Here is an 18,614-nt window from a genome sequence, read left to right as displayed (position 1 = left end):
GTTGGCAAATGTTTGAGGGATCAGGCTCCAAGGCGACAAGCTTGCTTGGCAATGCTTTGAGGGATCAGGTCTAGTGTGAAGAAGCCAAGCTTCGCTTGGCAAATGTTTGAGGAATTAGGCCTCCAAGTGGGTAGTTAAGCTTGCCGGGCAAATGTTTGAGGGATCAGTCTAGTGGGTAGGGTTAAGCTTCGCTTGGCAAATGTTTGAGGGATCAGGCTCCAGTGGTTAAGCTTGCTTGGCAAATGTTTGAGGGATCAGGCTCCAGTGGGTAGGCTGCTTCGCTTGGCAAATGCTTGAGGGATCAGGCTCCAGTGTAGCTGCGCCTGCTTGGCAAATGTTTGAGGTATCAGGGCCCAGCGGGTGGCTGCTTCGCTTGGCAAATGCTTGAGGACCAGGGCTCCAGTGAAGGCGCCTGCTGGCAAATGCTGTTTTAGGATCAGGCCCCATGGGGTAGCTGCCGCCCAGCAAAGGTTTTCAGAGGGATCAGGTCTGTGGGGTAGGCTGCTTCTTCGCTTGGCAAAATGTTTGGGAGGGACTGGGGTCCAGGTAGGCTGCTTCTGCTTGCAAACGTTTGAGGAATTAGGCTCCAGCGGGTAGGCTGCTTCGCTTTGCAAATGTTTGAGGGATCAGGTCTAGGTGTAGCTGCTTCTGCTTGGCAAATGTTTGATGGATTAAGCTCCAGCGGGGTAGCTGCTTTCGCTGTAAATAATTTATTGAATTTTTCATAATAATGTTCAATGTTTCAAAATCATAGAAAACATTGATTTTGAAATTTTGTATGAAAACGAAAGTTTTTTGCTTTTTAGAAGCAACGGTGGCTGCTCCTGGCATGCCCAAAAACTAATCAGCTCTTCTATAGAGCAACACGGATCGATTGCAAAAAACTAGAAGTCTCTACGATGTCTCGTTATTGTAGATTTCTTGCTGATTAACTTGTTTGCTTGTTTGCTTGTTTGCTTGTTTGCTGTTTGCTTGTTTGCTTGCTTACAGAAAGCGAATTTTCCGATTTTCTCAGCAATGCCTCAACTAATTTCAAATCTGTTTTTTGATTATGGTGAGGAATTCAGGCACAAACTTTTTGCGATAGAACAAAACTTGCTATTATGCTGGGTTTGGCTGTAAAATCCAAAAATTTTTTTCAGGTTGATCTTTTGAACAAATTCAATACATTCACACGTGAAAACGGTGTGAATATAAAAATTTAATTTTAAATAAAAACCCTTTTAACCTTTGGCTGTAATATAGATCTAAGATTATCAAAATTTCATCTCAAGCATTAGTGAATAATGATAAGTGTTAGATCAAGTTTATAATACACAGTGCTACGAAAAAGATCCTAAAATTGAATTTCTTGCCTGTTCTTGCCCTGTCATCATAGAAAGTTATTTCTCAATTATTATCCATCCTTTATCTGCCTTTTTGATGTAGTCTGTACGTTTAATAAAAATAATAATAATTTATTTGCATCATTCCAAAAATTAGGCAGCACCAAGAAGTCTATTAAATTTTGCATATTAATGTCAAGTCGTGACTCACATCCAATTTCGAGTTCTGTTTCATACTGAAGTCTATGTTCTTATATTTTTTTTAGATTGACGGACAATGCACCCAATACTTACACTTTTACAAAACATCTATCAGAACAAGTCTGTAAATACTACCGGGACACAAAGAAACTACCGATTGTTATTTATCGGCCTTCTATTATTGCTGGTAAGGATCTGTTATTAAGGAAGATGCTTATAGCATGTTCAAAGCATCCGAGTCTTTTGTTAGCATATTGAATATCCTAAACTTAATTTCAACTTTATTTATTGATTCAGGAAGCGAAAGTGAACCCCTTCCAGGATGGCTTGACAATTTGAACGGGCCATTTTCTTACTGCTTCACAGCAATTCTTGGTATTCTGCATGCATCAATGGTTGATGGATTCAGAAAACTGGATTATATTTCAGTTGACTTATGTGTAAAAGGAATGATTGTCGCAGCATGGAAAACATGGAAGGAACATCAAACTACAGCTGAAATTCCAATTTATAATGCAACAAGCTCAAAAAAGCCTTCATTTTATTCAATGAGCTGGCAGAAAATGCATCAAGTTTATCCATCTAATAATTCGATTATGTATATGGATATGACTCATACAAAATGTATTTTTCTTTTCTGGTTGATTAAAATTGTTGAGCAAATTATCCCAGCCTTAATATACGATGGATTGCTGAGACTTACAGGAAAAAAACCAAGTATAGACAAAACTTATTTGAAGGTATAAAGTTTTGACTTATGAGTATTTTGTGTTGTTTTTCAGACTTTTAAAATTCCAACGCATAATCATGGAATCAGAAAAGGCAATGCTTCATTTTACTTTAAAGGACTTCAAATTTACAAACATCAAATTTCTAGACTTAGACAGTGCAATTCCACCTCATGAATTCGATGACTTTTATGTCAGCACAAAACTCTCAGATGAAGTTACAATCATACGAACCACCTGTCTTAATTTCGTAGAAAATATGCTGAATGAAGACGTTAGTGACTTTACTAAGGCATTTCGAAAACAAAAACTTGTTACCTATATTTGGAGGACTTATCAGATTGGAGTTTACTCTTATCTCATTTACTTGGCATGTTTGCTATTCCAAAAAACATTTGGTGACTTTAGTTATCATGGAATGTTTATTGCTGAGTAAGCTCAGTGATTTCGGACCTTTTATATGAAAAATAAATTAAATAAAATAAACAAACTTTTTCCTTTCTTCACTATATTTATTTAAATTTCAATATTTATATTTTCATCAAATTCGCAAATAAATTTCAATAAATTCCAAATTAAATATGATTATTCAAATAAAAATAATTTTTATCATGTATTCGTTAGTAGTTTTGAGAATCATCTTTAAATATAACAATTAAAAATTGAAAGTGGAATAATTTTTTTTTTTTTTGTTATGGATATTTTTTGTCATAATATGTCTGTATATGGAGATTAAAGTTGCACAATATTATTTATAATAATACGTTATTAACGATTCATTGTGTGGTTGGGAACTTTTGGGGATGGATGTAAAGTATGGGTTCAGATTTGTGACGATTTATAAGAACACATTCAAAGTTGCAATCAGATATTGTATGTAAGTTAAGGTAACTCTTCACTGCAAAACTGTTTATTATTTCCAATTTTGCTTAAACAGCAACACTGATTTTTGAAATAATGTCCAGATGTGATTAGTCATCTTTTTTAAACTAAGCTGTCCACACTGGTCTAGATTAATCCTTTGATGTTACATGAATTAGTCGATAAATCCATAAAATATACTAAACCAAAACTCACATCCAATTCCCAACAAAAGAACTCCACCTCACTAAAGTACTACGTCTAAGCACAAAAATTGTCATATTCATTAAATATACGGTCAATCAACAAACTTTAATGTAGCACATCACGTCAATAAAGATTTAATTTACTTGTTATGGAATTTTAATAAATAGTTCTTATGAACTTCAGGTTTAATGTCATATACCAACTGCAAAATATCTTGAATGACCAAATTCTTATTGACATTAATTTGTTTAGTCATTTCACCAATTTTTGTAACCGTATCAGCATCGATTTTAGCAGCAACTCCTTCACGGGAGCCCATATGTTTTGACTCAAATTCCTTGAACTGTCTTTCTCGTTCCTGACGATACTTTTCAATTTCATCCTGGGCCTCTTCCTTTGCTTGCTTCAAACGCTTCTGTTTGCGCTTTCTAGCTTCCGATACCTTTTCAGCTGCACGCTTTTCAGCAGTAAGCAATTGTTGAATACCTTGAGTTTGACTTGCCATGATAAATTTTAGAGATTTTTAATTTTTATCGATCTAAAAAAGACGAAGGAAAAATTATTGTGTCTTATTGGGAAGTTTTTTCGTTCTGAAGGGATGAAATGGGCTTATCAATGGTTATTATTAATTGGAGACTTGCGAAACTTTACTGAGATGGGACATTTTTTTGTAGAATTTGAAATCAAAATATTTGGTTACTGAGTTGATTGATTTTATTCAAAACAAATTGTCCAAAAAAGAAATTTCGTGGCAAAAGTTTAATTATTATAGACTAGAAAACATCTCCTACATTCACAATGTCACAGCTATGTCGACTTTGTCTTACTGAAAGCTATGATGCATCAGATTTGAATGAATATCGAGAAGGATTGCCAATATCAGTATTAGCAATGATTATTCTGCCTATAAAAATTTACGATGGTGAAGATTTTAATCTGCCGCAAAAAATTTGTAGTTCCTGCTTGGAAATAATCGTCAATGCTTACAAGCTAAGGGATGTAAGCTTATCCAGTGAAAAAGTCCTCAGATCCAGCATTGAAGGATGTAATATAAGAATCAAAAATGAAGTTCAAGATCAAGATACAATTTTTGTTCAGTCTAATATTTACAATTCTGATCCACAACCAATCCAAAAGAAAATTCGAAAGGAAGTAGTGAAAAGTAGCACAAACTGTATTTATTGTGGACTTGAATTCTCAACAACTGACGAGCTTGATGATCACATAAATGAAGAACATTTTAGTACAATGATTACAACGGTATGTGATGAATATGAAGAAGGGATGCACATAGATTGCTATAAAAAAGATAGAACTCCAAAAACTTCAATGGCTTGGAGACATTTTGGACGACTTTATACCGCAAATAATGAGCACGTCAATCAAAGTTTCCATTATTGCATTATATGTCTGAGCCGAAAGCTCCTTACAAAATATAAGACAACCACTGCAACATCAACCTTAATTTTTCATCTCACAACAGTTCATGGAATTGGCAAAGATGACAATGATGCTGATGCAACATTTATTAAGGAAAAATATACGCAAAGAAAGGAACGTTCTTTGACTACTGGACCAAGTATTACTACTACAGCTACAATATGCAGTGAGTGTGGAAAAAGTTTTGCAAATCATCACATTATGAAGAAGCACATGAAGATTCATTCTGGACAGTTTTTTCCATGCGATAGGTGAGTAGGTGTGTCTTAGTAGAGTATTAAATGTAGATATAGAACATATTTCAAATGAGTGTCTGAATTTTGGACATGCTTATAGAACTGTATGTTGAATTCGGAATCTTACTCTATAGGGTGAATGTTTTTGGATTTATCCTAATTTAACATTTTAATTTATTGAAAACAAAAATCAATATACCGATTAGAAATTTCAATAATGGATTTAAAATGTATTGAATCTTGGATTTGAGAATTCAGAAACTCAAGTGAAAATTTGACCATTTTTCGATTAGAACTTAAATTTTAATAACACTAATAATTATTTGATTTTTCAGCTGTCCAGCCAAATTTTCCTACATTGAGAACTTGTACAGACACAAACGATGCCACGATCCAAATCACTTGTCACGCTACGTCTGCGATATTTGTGGAAATAGATTTGCAGAAATGAAGTCATTAAAGAATCACATAATGAGAGTGCATATGAAAATTCCACCACAAAAAAAGTTTGCATGTACATTTGACGGTTGCTCACTAAAGTTTGCAGCTGCATTTAATTTGAAGAAACACATGATAACTCATACTGATTTGAAGCCTCATGAATGTCAATTTTGTTCAAATGCGTACACATCGAAAGGTATAAAAGATTTTTAGATATTATTTTTTTAGAGACGAAATTTATCAATCCGCACATAGCTTGAACTTAAATAGAGTTTTGTATCAATCTCTATATAAAACTTGAATCTTCTTTATGCTCTGAATTCAAATTTGAAAGATAAAACATATAGTTTTTGAGAATTCATGCTGTCATTAATTAAGCTAATTTTACCAAAAACTGTCTTTAAATAATTTTTTATTAATCTCACCTTTACCTATTTTTATTATCTGATTCTAATTCTTAACAGGTGATCTTATCAAGCATCTTCAGAAAAACCATGTTGGTGACTCTATATATCATTGTGAACATTGTTCGGAATCATTCAGGTTTAAAATTCAACTTCGAGAACATTATAAAGTTCATTACCAAGGTTTGACAAAAGAAGAGACGAGAGATGAGTATGAAAGTTACTCTTGCAACTAAAATTACTCTGTAGATCATGAAAAATAATTGCAAGGACATCATAGTATTCAGATCCAAAGCTCGAAGTCGACTCGAATTTCTTTTGTAGTCAAATCAAATTTTCTATTGAATTCTTCCTGCAAAATTTTGAACAAATATAGAAAAATGCTGTTGATTATTTGATCTTAAACCTTTTAAATGTCATCCAGACAATCTGTTGATGATCTTGGCTAAAGCATTTGTAAATATACCGTGGATATAAGTACTAAAATTTAAGCAAAACTCGAAGTCGACTCCAATTTTATTTCAAGTTAAGTCGATTTTATTATACTTTTACGTACAAATTATAGTCAACTCCGAGTTCTCAATCTAAGTATATACATAAATTTGTATTGCAAGTATCAATAGCAATTAAATAAATTCCTAAAGATTAATTCTCATTTTATTTATTTTTTGTTTAAATTTCTTTGGCATATTTTTTTTTTTAACATTCATCATCAATACTCATTATTTATAAATGTTGTCAGTACCACTTATACCCAACTATCCTTTACAATGACTCTTTGTGTGTCTTCTCAGTCCACTTGTACTCTGAAAGCTTCTGACACACATCGCACTGGTATGTGATTCCAAGATGCACACTCTCTTGATGTTCCCGCAAATTTTTCTTTATATAGAACATTTTTTCACATGAATTGCACTTGAGTGTCGGAGATAAATGATAGATTGAGTGTGTTTGAAGATTTCTTATTGAATTAAAAACTTTTCCACATTTATTGCAAGGAATTTCTTGTTTATGTCCATGTGTGTTATTGATATGATCAATCAGTCGTGGATTTGAATTAAATCCTTTGTTGCATGATGGACATTTGTACTTTCGTTCACCATTGTGAACATTTCTGATATGTGACTTGAGTGTTTCCTTTAAAGCATAACTTTTATTGCAAAATATGCACATGTGAGGTTTTAAGCCTGAATGTTTATGCTGTTTGTGAGTTTTAAGGCTCATTGCTGTTGTTAGAATTGATGGACATAAGTCACATTTGTATTCTTTCCTTAATTCCAATGGTAAATGATGGATGAGAATATGAGACCTAATTTCATACTTTCCATAGCTTCGAAATCCGCAAAGATCACATTGGTATTTAGTCAATTTTAAATGTTTTGTTTTAATATGAAAGTTAAGATGATTGTTGCCTTTTAGGATTTTTCCACAATCTGGACATATCCGAACGTCCGCTGTTGAGCTATTTTGCTTCAAATGATTTACTTTAACATGCTTGAGTAGTTCACTTTTACTATTGGCATTAAAGTCACAATATTCACATTTTCTAGTATTTTTTTCATGAAATTTTTCAATATGAATATTGAGTTTTCTTTTGTCTACAAAAGATTTGCAACAGTGTTGACATGAGGGCGGTTGGTGCTTATAAATTGAATCTAGTTCTATAGGGTCTGTATTTTCTAGCATCATAATTTGAATTGTTGGAGATTCTTCAGGATTTATTTCTGATTCTTCTAATTGATCAATTTCTTCAATGAATTCTTCTTCAATCTGTGATTCATCTTGAAATGTTGACTGTATACTGACTTCGATTTCGTTTTGTGTAAGAATTTTAATTGACTGATCATCCTGGTCATTTAAAGTTAGCAACGATAATAATTTGTCTTGCTTCTCAATAAGCTCTAGCTTATACTGATGATAACTACTTATTTTTGTGCTGCAATTTGTGCATAATAAACTAGAAAGCTTGTCTGATGACACTAACTGACAAATTAAAAAAAAAATCATTAATTTTTTTTTTTTTTTTTGTTAAATTTGTATTTTTTAGATTACCTCTTTGTTTGTAATAAATTTATATTGGTTTGACGTTAACTCGTCAATTTGTTCAAAATCTTGATTTGAAACTTCTGACCAACAAAGTCTACATTTACTTAAATAATAATTTAAATCAAACATTTCTATGTTATAAAATATTGAATCAACAATTTCTTTTGTTTGTTTTCAGTCTGAAATTAAAAATAAATATAATTGTTATGTGAATTTAAAATATTTAAATTCGTTATAAACAAATTATATATTTTTTTTTTTTTTTTTTTTTAAAATAAACTTTTTATTCATTAAATTTTTAACTTAATTATGTACAAAGTTTGGATACATTTTATTTGTATTTAAATTTTTAAAGGATTCTGACTTATCGCCTTCATCACTTAGTTTTTGATTTTATTTTGAAATTGTTTTGCTTTAATTTATGTTGTGGTTTATTCGGTGTTTCGCGACGCAAGACGAGTGTTGAAGTTCGCTTGCAACTTTCCGACGTAGTCCTCAATAGAGGGTATTTTTGCTTCAGTATGTAGATCTGATATCCTTTCATATCTTGTTTTGTTGAGAACAATTCTCAAGAATTTGTTTTGTAGTACTTGTAGTTTTTGTAGATGTGTTTTTGCCATCCGTTCAAATGCTGGACAGCCGTATGTGAAGATGGGTCTCACGGCTAGCTTGTAGATGAGAAGTTTGTTTCGAACGTCGAGATGTGAGTTCCTGCTGATGAGGGGATAAAGTAGTCTTAGTGCAGTGTGAGCTCTGTTGGTCACATATTCTACATGCTGCTTTAATGTCACTCTCTTGTCGATTATCATTCCCAGATATTTAGCTTCGGTTTCCCATTTGATGTTTTCGTTGAGGAATTTGATGTTGTCTCTAGGAAGTTGCCTGGAGTACCTATTTGTGATGAATAAGGCTTGAGTCTTCTGTTTGTTGAGATTTATTTTCCATTTGTTCATGTATTGTTGTACTTTTCTTCCAGTGTGTTGTAGATGTGTTACAATATCGGCTGAGTTTTCTGCAGAATGATACAATGCAGTATCATCTGCGAAGAGTGCGATATTGTTGGTTGTTTCTCTTACAATATCATATGTGTAGATGTTGTAGAGAGTTGGTGAAAGCACTGCTCCTTGTGGTACTCCGAATTTGATTTCATTGGTTTCTGAGAACTGACCTTTAATAAAAACTGAGAAAGTTCTTTCACTTAGGAAAGATCTTACAGTTTTTATAAGTGGTAGTGGAAACCCTAATTTGATCATTTTAAACAAGAGTCCGTTATGCCAGACTCTGTCAAATGCTTTCTCCACATCTAGGAAGATCATTCCTGTTGATTTCTTCCTGCTTATGTTTTCCTTTGCTGTTTTGATTACTTTGATGAGTTGGTGAGATGTTGATCGTCCTGTGCGAAAGCCACACTGTTGAGTCGGAATGATGTTGTTATCCTCCAGATGCTCGTTTATTCTATTCAGCAATACTCTCTCCAATATTTTGCTTAGGGAACTAAGCAAGCTTATTGGCCTATAGCTGCTCACTTCGTTTGCTGGTTTGCCAGGTTTTGGGATCGGGATTACTTTAGCTTTTTTCCAAACTTTCGGAAAATAGTTAAGTTTGAGACACGTGTTGATGATGAACTTCAAATATTCGAAGCCTTTTGGTGGAAGATTTTTGAGGAGTATGTTGTTGACATCGTCTAATCCTGGTGCTTTAGGATTTTTCAGATTTCTTACAATGTATGAGATTTCCTCTACATTTGTAAGTTCTGTGCAGTCACTATTTTCTCCTTCCAATGCTTCCTTCACTGCGTTGTCTACTTCCTGGGTATGTACTGGGTTGTTGTCCTCAAGTGGATTTTCGTGAGCTTTACGAAAATAGTCACTGAGAACGCTGGCTTTTTCCTTATTAGTGATGAATGTTCTATCTGCATCAATCAACGGTGGCATCGATTTTGAACCTTTCTTGCAATGCTTTGCAATCCTCCAGACTGTTTGGTTTGATGGTTGGATTTCTGAAAGCCGCTTATTCCAGTTTGTATTTTTGAGTTCCTTAATTTTGTCTTTGATGACTTTCTGTAGAATGTTTAATTCAGTTTTGATTTGATTATCTCTGCTACGTTGCCATCTTCGTCGAAGACTTCTTTTCGTCCTGATTAAGTCTTTGATTTCTGGTGTGAGCTTTGTCGATTCAAAGTTGATCTTTTTCTTCTTCACAGTTTTGTTTCTGGAATCCATGATGAGTTCTGAGAATACTTTGATATGATGTTCTATCTCCTCTACGGTGTTGCATGGGTTTTCCAGAGTGCTGTCTTCGATGCGACGAGTTATATACGATTTGAATTTTTTCCAGTTGGCATTTCTGTAGTCATATCTGTAAACTGTGTTGTCTGTTCTGTCAACTTTGGATGTCCTGATTTGAAAATACACAGCGCAATGGTCACTCATTGCCTCTGTGCATTTTAGTTCTGTAGTGTTCAGACTGGAATTTGAGAGCATTAGGTCGATTGTTGATACAGATTTCGTCGGATCTTCTGGATAATACGTTGGTGAATCGGGGTAGTAGATCATGAACTCCCCGGACATATCCTGTAGTATTGTCCCGGCTTTGTTTGCTACGTTGCAATTCCACTCTCGATGTTTTGCATTGAAGTCTCCGCAGATGTAGTAGTTTCCTCTGATGTTTGTTATTTTGTTGATGTCATCTCTTAGATGATCGTCTATTTCCTTCCTTTGCTTCCTCCTGGAAGATAGACGGAGAGGATGTGGCAGCTTATTGATTCGTTGATGAAGACTTTTATTCCGATGCATTCTATTAGCTTTGTGTTGTAACTTGGTTGAAGCTGATGTTTTAGATTTCTTTTGACAATGATCGCAACACCACCTTTTGGTCTATCAATGCGATCAAATCGATGAATTACGTAGTCAGGATGCGAGTCTACTTTGGAGTTTGGTTTTAGGAATGTTTCCGATATGCACGCAACATCAACGTTTTGCATGCTGAGGTAGTCGAGAAATGCTAACATCTTATCTGCAAGGCTGTTAGCATTCCAGTAAATTACGTTGATTCTTTGGTGACTACAATCCATGTTGACTCATGTAGATTTTGGCAACTTTTTGGCCGATGGCTTGTTGTACCTGTTCCTCTTTTAGGTACTCTGGCTTTTTGGTGATGATTTCGATGAATGAGTTGATGAAGAACATGCATTCATCGATTGTGCCTTGGGCTGGTGAAATTTGTTCCTTTGTATTACCACTGGATGAAGGTTCAGGATCGACCTTGTTTGTTTCCAAGGTTAGTGAATTGAAGTCTAGGTCCATAATTTCTACAACCTGCGTTGAGTTCTGTTGATGATTGTTATTGGTCTTTGGCTTTGACCTGTTGTTATTTCCATTCCTTCCCCTTCTCCTGTTTCTTCGTGTTTTGTTTTGATTTCCCTGATTTGAGGGTTTCTGTTGTGGATGATTATTTTGCGATTTTATGGTGACTGGTGCGGAGGTTTCAGAAGCTGGTTTTCTAGATGTTGTTGGTACCGGTTCTGGGATACTCCTAGCTGGTCTTTGTGATGTAAATTGATCAGATCCGCCTGATCGTTCACCTGCTTTTGATGTTGGTGGAGCATTCCTTTGTTGTCCAGCAGGATTTCGTGAATTCCTTTGTTGTCCAGCAGGATTTCGTGAATTCCTTTGTTGTTCACCTGATGGTCTGTTTTGATTTCGGTTGTTGTCGTTCATTGATTTAGCTTTCCACTTCTCGATTATTTGTTTCCTGATGTTGCATTCTTGTGAGATTGCTGTATGTTTCTCGCCGCAGAAGTGACACTTTAGTTTTTCGATTGGGACCTTGTTGGTTTCAATCGAAATGTAAGGACAGGTTTTTGAATCATGCTGTTCAGAGCATCTGAAACAGATTAGTGGTTTGTTACAACCACGTTGTCCATGACCAAACTGCAAACATTTCGAACAGAAAGAAGGTCCGTTACGCCTGTTGTTGTATTTAGCCCATTTTACTTTGAAGCCGTAGACACAGTTAACCTTTCGAAGGTTTTCCAAAATGTTACCTTCCTGTACTTTATTAAAATACAGAAGGTAGTTCTGGTCGTCGTCGTTTTCGTGTCTCCTTTGTTTCATTGTCATTTTGACAATTTTAACTGGTGATATGTTTTCCGTTTTCAACTCCTTTTCCAAGTCTACGATCTCCATCATTGGAAGTCCGTAGAGCACGAATTTCATCTGTGGTTCCTGGTTTGCATAGGTGTGAAAGTGGTGTTGTTTTTCTCTGAGGAGTTTGATGAATCTGTCGTAGTCGTCCCAACTCTCCGTTGATACAACTTTTGTTTTGAGTTTATCCTTTTTGACGTTGATCATAAAACTCCTGGGTTGGTTGTTGATCTGGTTCATCAACCTTCTGATCTCCTGTCCTCCACCACTAGTTATATGGATCGGTGGTGGTTTTGGTTTCTGCTGTGATGTTACGTTGTTGTCTTTCGATGATGATGATATTTCACTTTGTTTTGGTTGTTCTGGTGCTTTGCTGTTATCTCCGCTGAAGTTGAACAATCTGTCATCGTACAGATTCGTCCTGGCATTTGAGAAGTCAAATTGTTTTTTGTTGTCATCTTTCTTTTTGCTAGCACTAGATATCTTTTTGGCTGGCGCACTGAAGATTTCAAGTTGGCTGCGACGTTTTTCTGCCCTTAATGGTTGGACGAATTGATCCATTGTTGTCTGTTTTGTTTTGAGATTTTCCATCTCAATGTCATGTTGCTTTTCGTTGTTTATATCCTCGGTGATGAGAGTTGTCACGGGTGCTGAATCTTGTTGTTGAGATTCAGGTTGTTTTTCCGAAAGTTTTTGGTTACTTTCCTCGTTGTTGAGATTTGTTGTTGTTTCTACCATTTTGCCGAACAAGTCAAAACACGTCTGAACAAGTTGAACTGAGATTCGAAACTTTAATCTCTGTTGTTGTTATCTGGAGCTTTTGAGAATTTTGAATTAATTGCGGAGCGAATCAAAAACACGTCTGTTCCCTTTGACGGACCGACGTGAACTCGCTTTCAAGCACATTTTGTTAAACAAATTATAATTTATTTTGAAAATAAAAATTCATTTTACTAAAAATATTTAAAAAAATTTAATTGCAAATGAAAAATAATCTTTCTTAATATAAATTTTAAAAGTTTATACAGAAATTAATAAAGTGAGTATAAAATATACAAAATGTTTCTTATTAAAATTTAAAGCAAGAAAATTTAGTTTAGTAATAAAATTTTAATAGAAATAAGTTTTTATTATGTTGAAAAAAAAATTAAAATTGAAAAAATATAATATTTTTTTTTAAATCAAAAAATTTCTATATTTAAAAGTATTTTTAATTTGATTTTCTTAACAATATTTTAATGTCACTTCTTTAATTTCAAACTCAAATTTAACCGGCAAAATATCTCTACAAGTATAAAAAATTTAATCACCTCAGTTATCATCTGTTTGTACTTATCTCAATATAACTTCTAGTCCGACAAAATCTAGACTCAAGTAGAAATTTCGATAAAATTGCAAATAAATTTTCCAAAAAAAGTAAATTTTAAAAAGTTCTAGTAAATTCACAAAAATAGCTTTAATTCGTGCTTATGCTTTTTTTCACATTTTCTTTCATAGACCTTAATTAAGGCTTTCGTACTTCATTTAATGTCCTTGTTTAAACGATTCAAGTTAGTTCAAAGTATTTAATCATCATTCATTTTTTATGTTTTTAGTTCGCAATTTGCATAAAATTTTACTTTCATGTTTTCGTGCTAATTTGTGAGTCAATTGTAATTTAGTGTTATGATTTTTAGAACAATGGAAGGAGCAGAGATGGATATGGATATTGATTCCGTTGAAAAGCAGGATTTTGGGACAGATCTGCTGCATGGTGGTCGAATTGGAAGGTAAATATTTGAAAATTTGATTTAATTTTGTCAATTAGATTGGATGTATGAACTGAACTGAGTTATTAGGACATAATAAAATATGAAATAACATTTATTTCAAGTAATATATAAGAATTACTTCTTGACATTTGAGGAAATTATCCAGAATTTTAACTTTTTTCATTTTTTAAACATAATAACAATGTTACTAGATAATAACAAATCGGTATGATTTTTTAACACAAAATAAGTCAACTTAAATCTGGTTTAAGGCAAGCTTAAGGACAAATTCCATCGATTTCGATTTGAGACTAGACTGACCAGCTGACCTATGCTGGATTTTGATTATTTCTATTTAGTGTGGTTTCCAGGATCATAAATTTTACATCTAAATTAATCAGAAATAATCATATTGAAATTTAAATTTTATTTTTCCTTGGCTTATAAAAATTTAAATATTATTAATTCATTAAATCTCAATCCTATAGAGATCACTTAATGTCAATCCTCGATGGAATCGATCGTGAAGTTGAAGGACTTCGTAAACATGCAAAGAAACTCCAAGAAAAACGTGACGAACTCAATACACGAATAGATATGCTAAGGACTTGACTTTCTTATACCAAAAATTGATGATATGGATCAAGAAGAAATGCATTTTCATCTAAAACGAGTCAACGATCGCCTTCAAACTGTCAACATTAATGTTCATACAATACGTGACGACTCACAAGTCGAATCTGTTCATGTTATTAATAATTTAATCGATGAAGTCATCAAATTTGGTGATCCGATTGAAAAAAGAGAAAAAGTGTCAGCAATATTTAAATTCGTGTTCGTCATCAGAAACAGCTTTTAGTGAGGAAGGAAGCTCGACTGTCTTAATTGATAAAAAATTTGAAATTCATTTGCTGTCGTGCAATTTGGATGATCAAAAGTTGATACGAAAACGTTTGGAAGCCTTGATGATGTACATGATGAAGCAAATGGTGTCTGAATGAGGAAGTATCGATGAACTAGAAGTGAATGAGATTATTGATGGGATTAAGTCACTTCCAGTTTCTTGAATGGAAAGATTTTTTTTATGTTTGTTTTTATTTTTATGAGCACTTTAAAAATAAAATCCAAAAATTTACAAATTGGAGAATTTTTGATAGTGTCAGGAATAGTTTTCAGTCTGCTTTGTTTGTATACTTAAATAATTAGCCTATGATGGAGAGTTTTATTATTCAGATTGATAGATGCATACTTAACACTTTTTTCAGTGAAAGATCTGATGCTTCAATACTTGGTATTGGATATGGAATCAAGTTTTTTTTTCTGGCTATCTATTTTAGAGCTATGTACTCCTTTTAACTGCACTCCCAGAACAAATTTATTTTATCTTGTAAATTATATTTATTTAGCCATTGAAAAATTATTTCTAATAAAACAATAAATCAATCGTAGTTAAACAAATAAATAATGGAATTTTACTTAAAATTAATTTCAAAGTGACAATTATCTGAAAATCTAATTGTTTGCATCAATTTACACTGAAAACAGTTGATTTATCATTTTTCACAGTCTTTCGTCAACTTCGAGCGGTAACTTATGATGATTAGGTTGTAAAAAAACGAGGTAAAATATTCGTCACGACATTTTGATGACGATTAACTTATCGTCATATGACGACTTTTTGAATAACCATTACAAGACGGTTATTTCATCGTCATCAATATGTCGTAGCAAAAAGCTTTAAGAAGTCGACCGGCGGAATTCATAAACATTCTTTCACAGATTTGTACTTGGAGTACTTCAAGTTCTTTGTTAAAAGAAGATATTTCATAACAATTCATAATTTTCATAACAAATACGCAATAGTTTTCTTTTTGTTATACAAAATTCGTTACTGCGCTTTTGACGTTCAAAGTCCAGAGGTGAAGCTTATTGAAGTTTAGGGGGTTTCATGATTTTTTTCACAAAAAAACTAAAGAATTTTTTTAAAAAGCGGAGACTTAACTAGCCTCCTCTTTAACACCGAATACGCCTGTGTAATAAACGATATCATTTGTTATATTTTTCTTATTCACGATCATGTTATACTTAAATAAACAAAAAATTGGAAATATTTTTCATTATATTCCCGCTACTTCTTGCAACGATTAGAGACTTTTATTAGTTATTTTAATTTAATTTTATCTACTTATTGTTATAAAGAGAAAACTTAAGGTAAATACTAGAAAATAATAATATAAATTAGAGGATAAACAAAATTAAACGTTCAATTATGTAAAGAGAAACTTTGAATTTTAAACAACTTTTCGTCTTCAGGCTTACTTTACAAATTATTATTCTTAATTAATTTAACTAATAATTAATTTACTCAATTATTTATTTAACTTTACAAATATTCATAATAAATCTTAAACTTTAAAATTTTCACAACTTTGTGAATATACTGATGTCATAAAAGTCATGACGTCAAGTTATTTTTAATTCGAAAACAATTAAAAACTTTTTCACATAAAATAATGCGAAGATATTGAAAAGTCCTTTAAAAATTATTAAAAATTCAAAAAAATAATCCAGAAAACTTTGGAATGGTTTTAAATTTTTTAACCCGCCAAAAACGCTCCGGATGGAACCTAATTTTATACATTTTTGGGGTCGTTCACTTATTACTTAATGGACTTAGGTAGGAGGTCAGATTACAACAATATAAAGACATAATAGAAATATACTTAGATAGAGGATGATTTAAGAAAAATCATTTTTGAAATTGTTGTAAATGAATGGCACTTTAGATATTAAAGTTTGCAAAAAACATTTTACAATTACTTCTGTATTTTTTGCAGTAAATTCAAATACTATAGAAACGGATCTATTTTAATCAATTTAGAAAGAATTGAAAAAATATTTTTAAAAAATATTTATGCATTTTATTAATTTCCTTAATGTGATAATTGTTTTTGTCGAATAAACTACGATTGATTTCTAAAAGGTTTAGGATTCTAATAGGTAAAGATATACAATCCTACTTTATCTTGTACAGTTATTTAGTAAATTTTGTTTTTGATATCTTAAAATGATATCATCATCACCAATTCTTTTATTTGATTATATTAATTCGAACACTTAAAATGATTAGTTTATATTACCGTTCTTCAAGTACCTATTACCTTCCAGTTAGACAGAGCAGCTATGAAATGCATAGCATGTGACGTTGGACTTTGTTATGGATCGTTTGAATATCGTAATAAATGTACTGGCAGAAAAGAAGGATTTCGTGTGCGTACAAGTAATGGTATAGGAATTTGCTGATGGATTTACAAAAACTGTGTCATTTATTGGAGGTGCTGCATGTGCAAATTTTGTCTATATTTATCACTTTTTGCTATCTTAAATTTTAAACAATTTAAAGGTGGATTCATCGTTACGGTTCCTCCTATAGAGTGGGTTTTATTCGGAACTGCTTCGGTTAATATCAAACAAACCTACGTAAAAAATATCTGGAGAACAATTGGAATTTGATGATTCAGTTTCTGAAGCTTTAACACTTGGTATGATTGGTGCAAGTGTTGGATCGGAATGGGTTTGATAGCTGGAGCTGCAGCGCGGCTGAAACAGCAATTTGCTGTCCATTTCGCCAACATTTAGCTAAACTCAGGCCTGAATTTGTTTCAAAAATAATAAAACATGATTGATTATTTCCAGGCTGAGAAACTCCGCGGTAGTACCGCGGTATCCATACAAATACCGCAAAATACCGCGGTATCCATACAAATACCGCGAAATACCGCCAAATACCGCGGTATTCCATATAAATACCGCAAAATACCGCTAAATACCGCGGAAATATTCATAACAAATACGCCTATGTTGCGGACTCAAAAAACTCAAATAGAAAATTATTAATGAAGAGTGAAAATTCAATTTTCATTCTCCGAAAAAAATCAAATTTCACATTAATAATCTCAATCCCTTGTGAATAAACCTCGGAAAAGTCGAATATTTGGTCACATATCTTAATTTTGGGTGAAAATCTGCCGGAAAAGCCGAATTTTCCTAAATTATGATCAAAAACTCTCGGAAAAACTAAATTTTGCATCAATTTTCCAAAAATATGGTCAAAAACTCTCGAAAAACCTAAGTTTTACCTCAATTTTCCTAAATTATGATCAAAAACTCTCGGAAAAGCTAAAATTTACCTCAATTTTCCTAAATTTATGATCAAAAACTCTTGAAAAGCCAAGTTTTCTCAATTTTTCTAAATTTTGATCAAAAAACTCTGGAAAAACTAAAATTTTGTCAAAATTTTAATTATGGTCAAAAACTTTCGGAAAAGCTAGGTTTTACCTTAATTTTTCTAAATTTTGATCAAACTCTCGGAAAAACTAAATTTTTTGCATCAATTTTTCTAAATTATGATGAAAAAACTCTCGGAAAATAAATTTTGCATCAATTTCCCAAAATATGGTCAAAAACTCTCGGAAAGCTAATTTTTTTTACCTCAATTTCTAAATTTATGATCAAAAACTCTTGGAAAAGCCAAGTTTGACCTCAATTTCCAATATACGAGGTGTTAAATATTTGGAATTGCCAAAGTTTCTCTCAATTTTGCCATGGGATGAAAACTCATCAAAAAGCTGAATTTCGCTTGTTTAATAATGGAGTTAAAAACTCTCGGAAATGACTGTTTTGTATAGATTTTCTTTTACAAGAGTAGAAAAACTAATGGAAAATACTATTTTTCATCTTTGGTTTCCATATTAAAAACATAGAAACCTTAGAAAAACATTTGACAAATACCATGACACCAGCCTACGAAATACCATAAATGCCATGAT

The 18,614-nt window shown here is 32.7% G+C and overlaps 4 protein-coding genes and 1 long non-coding RNA gene across 5 annotated transcripts; 2 read left to right on the top strand and 3 right to left on the bottom strand.

Moving 5' to 3' along the window:
- Positions 1–2,745: 2,745 nt before the first annotated feature.
- Positions 2,746–3,930, bottom strand: LOC139099093 (V-type proton ATPase subunit G-like). The gene has a single exon (XM_070651494.1). It carries the CDS (start codon positions 3,825–3,827, stop codon positions 3,462–3,464), a length of 366 nt encoding a protein of 121 aa, XP_070507595.1. The 5' UTR covers positions 3,828–3,930; the 3' UTR covers positions 2,746–3,461.
- A 109-nt stretch (positions 3,931–4,039) lies between these two features.
- Positions 4,040–6,473, top strand: LOC139099103 (zinc finger protein 271-like). Its single transcript, XM_070651506.1, has 3 exons — positions 4,040–5,013; positions 5,334–5,635; positions 5,904–6,473. Exons 1-3 carry the CDS (start codon positions 4,121–4,123, stop codon positions 6,077–6,079), a joined length of 1,371 nt encoding a protein of 456 aa, XP_070507607.1. The 5' UTR covers positions 4,040–4,120; the 3' UTR covers positions 6,080–6,473.
- Positions 6,474–6,488: 15 nt separating this feature from the next.
- On the bottom strand, positions 6,489–8,044 carry LOC139099114 (zinc finger protein 320-like). The gene is made up of 2 exons (XM_070651516.1): positions 7,896–8,044; positions 6,489–7,826 (listed from the first exon to the last, which is right to left on the bottom strand). The coding sequence occupies exons 1-2, from the start codon at positions 8,016–8,018 to the stop codon at positions 6,609–6,611; spliced, it is 1,341 nt and encodes a 446-aa protein (XP_070507617.1). The 5' UTR covers positions 8,019–8,044; the 3' UTR covers positions 6,489–6,608.
- A 2,607-nt stretch (positions 8,045–10,651) lies between these two features.
- LOC139099124 (uncharacterized protein DDB_G0283697-like) lies at positions 10,652–12,909 on the bottom strand. Its single transcript, XM_070651528.1, has one exon. The coding sequence runs from the start codon at positions 12,770–12,772 to the stop codon at positions 10,952–10,954; it is 1,821 nt and encodes a 606-aa protein (XP_070507629.1). The 5' UTR covers positions 12,773–12,909; the 3' UTR covers positions 10,652–10,951.
- Positions 12,910–13,381: 472 nt separating this feature from the next.
- LOC139099135 (uncharacterized) lies at positions 13,382–14,411 on the top strand. The gene is made up of 4 exons (XR_011545271.1): positions 13,382–13,450; positions 13,532–13,584; positions 13,711–13,803; positions 14,274–14,411. It is a non-coding gene; the product is annotated as an uncharacterized lncRNA (long non-coding RNA).
- Positions 14,412–18,614: the final 4,203 nt, after the last annotated feature.

The sequence above is a fragment of the Chironomus tepperi genome, unplaced genomic scaffold (genome assembly GCF_022539635.2).
Source record: "Chironomus tepperi strain 1889 unplaced genomic scaffold, CSIRO-AGI_Ctep_v1 contig_39, whole genome shotgun sequence".
Classification (NCBI taxonomy): domain Eukaryota; kingdom Metazoa; phylum Arthropoda; class Insecta; order Diptera; family Chironomidae; genus Chironomus; species Chironomus tepperi.
The sequence above is the reverse complement of the archived record's forward strand: the minus strand, read 5'-3'. Positions and strand labels throughout refer to the sequence as shown.

Excerpts from the sequence above, each read along its gene's own strand:
- LOC139099093 (XM_070651494.1), bottom strand. The coding sequence starts at position 3,827 with ATGGCAAGTCAAACTCAAGGTATTCAACAATTGCTTACTGCTGAAAAG.
- LOC139099103 (XM_070651506.1), top strand. The coding sequence starts at position 4,121 with ATGTCACAGCTATGTCGACTTTGTCTTACTGAAAGCTATGATGCATCA. Across the intron at positions 5,014-5,333 it reads CAGTTTTTTCCATGCGATAG|CTGTCCAGCCAAATTTTCCT; the intron begins GTGAGTAGGTGT and ends TTGATTTTTCAG. Across the intron at positions 5,636-5,903 it reads AAATGCGTACACATCGAAAG|GTGATCTTATCAAGCATCTT; the intron begins GTATAAAAGATT and ends AATTCTTAACAG.
- LOC139099114 (XM_070651516.1), bottom strand. The coding sequence starts at position 8,018 with ATGTTTGATTTAAATTATTATTTAAGTAAATGTAGACTTTGTTGGTCA. Across the intron at positions 7,827-7,895 it reads AATTTATTACAAACAAAGAG|TTAGTGTCATCAGACAAGCT; the intron begins GTAATCTAAAAA and ends TTAATTTGTCAG.
- LOC139099124 (XM_070651528.1), bottom strand. The coding sequence starts at position 12,772 with ATGGTAGAAACAACAACAAATCTCAACAACGAGGAAAGTAACCAAAAA.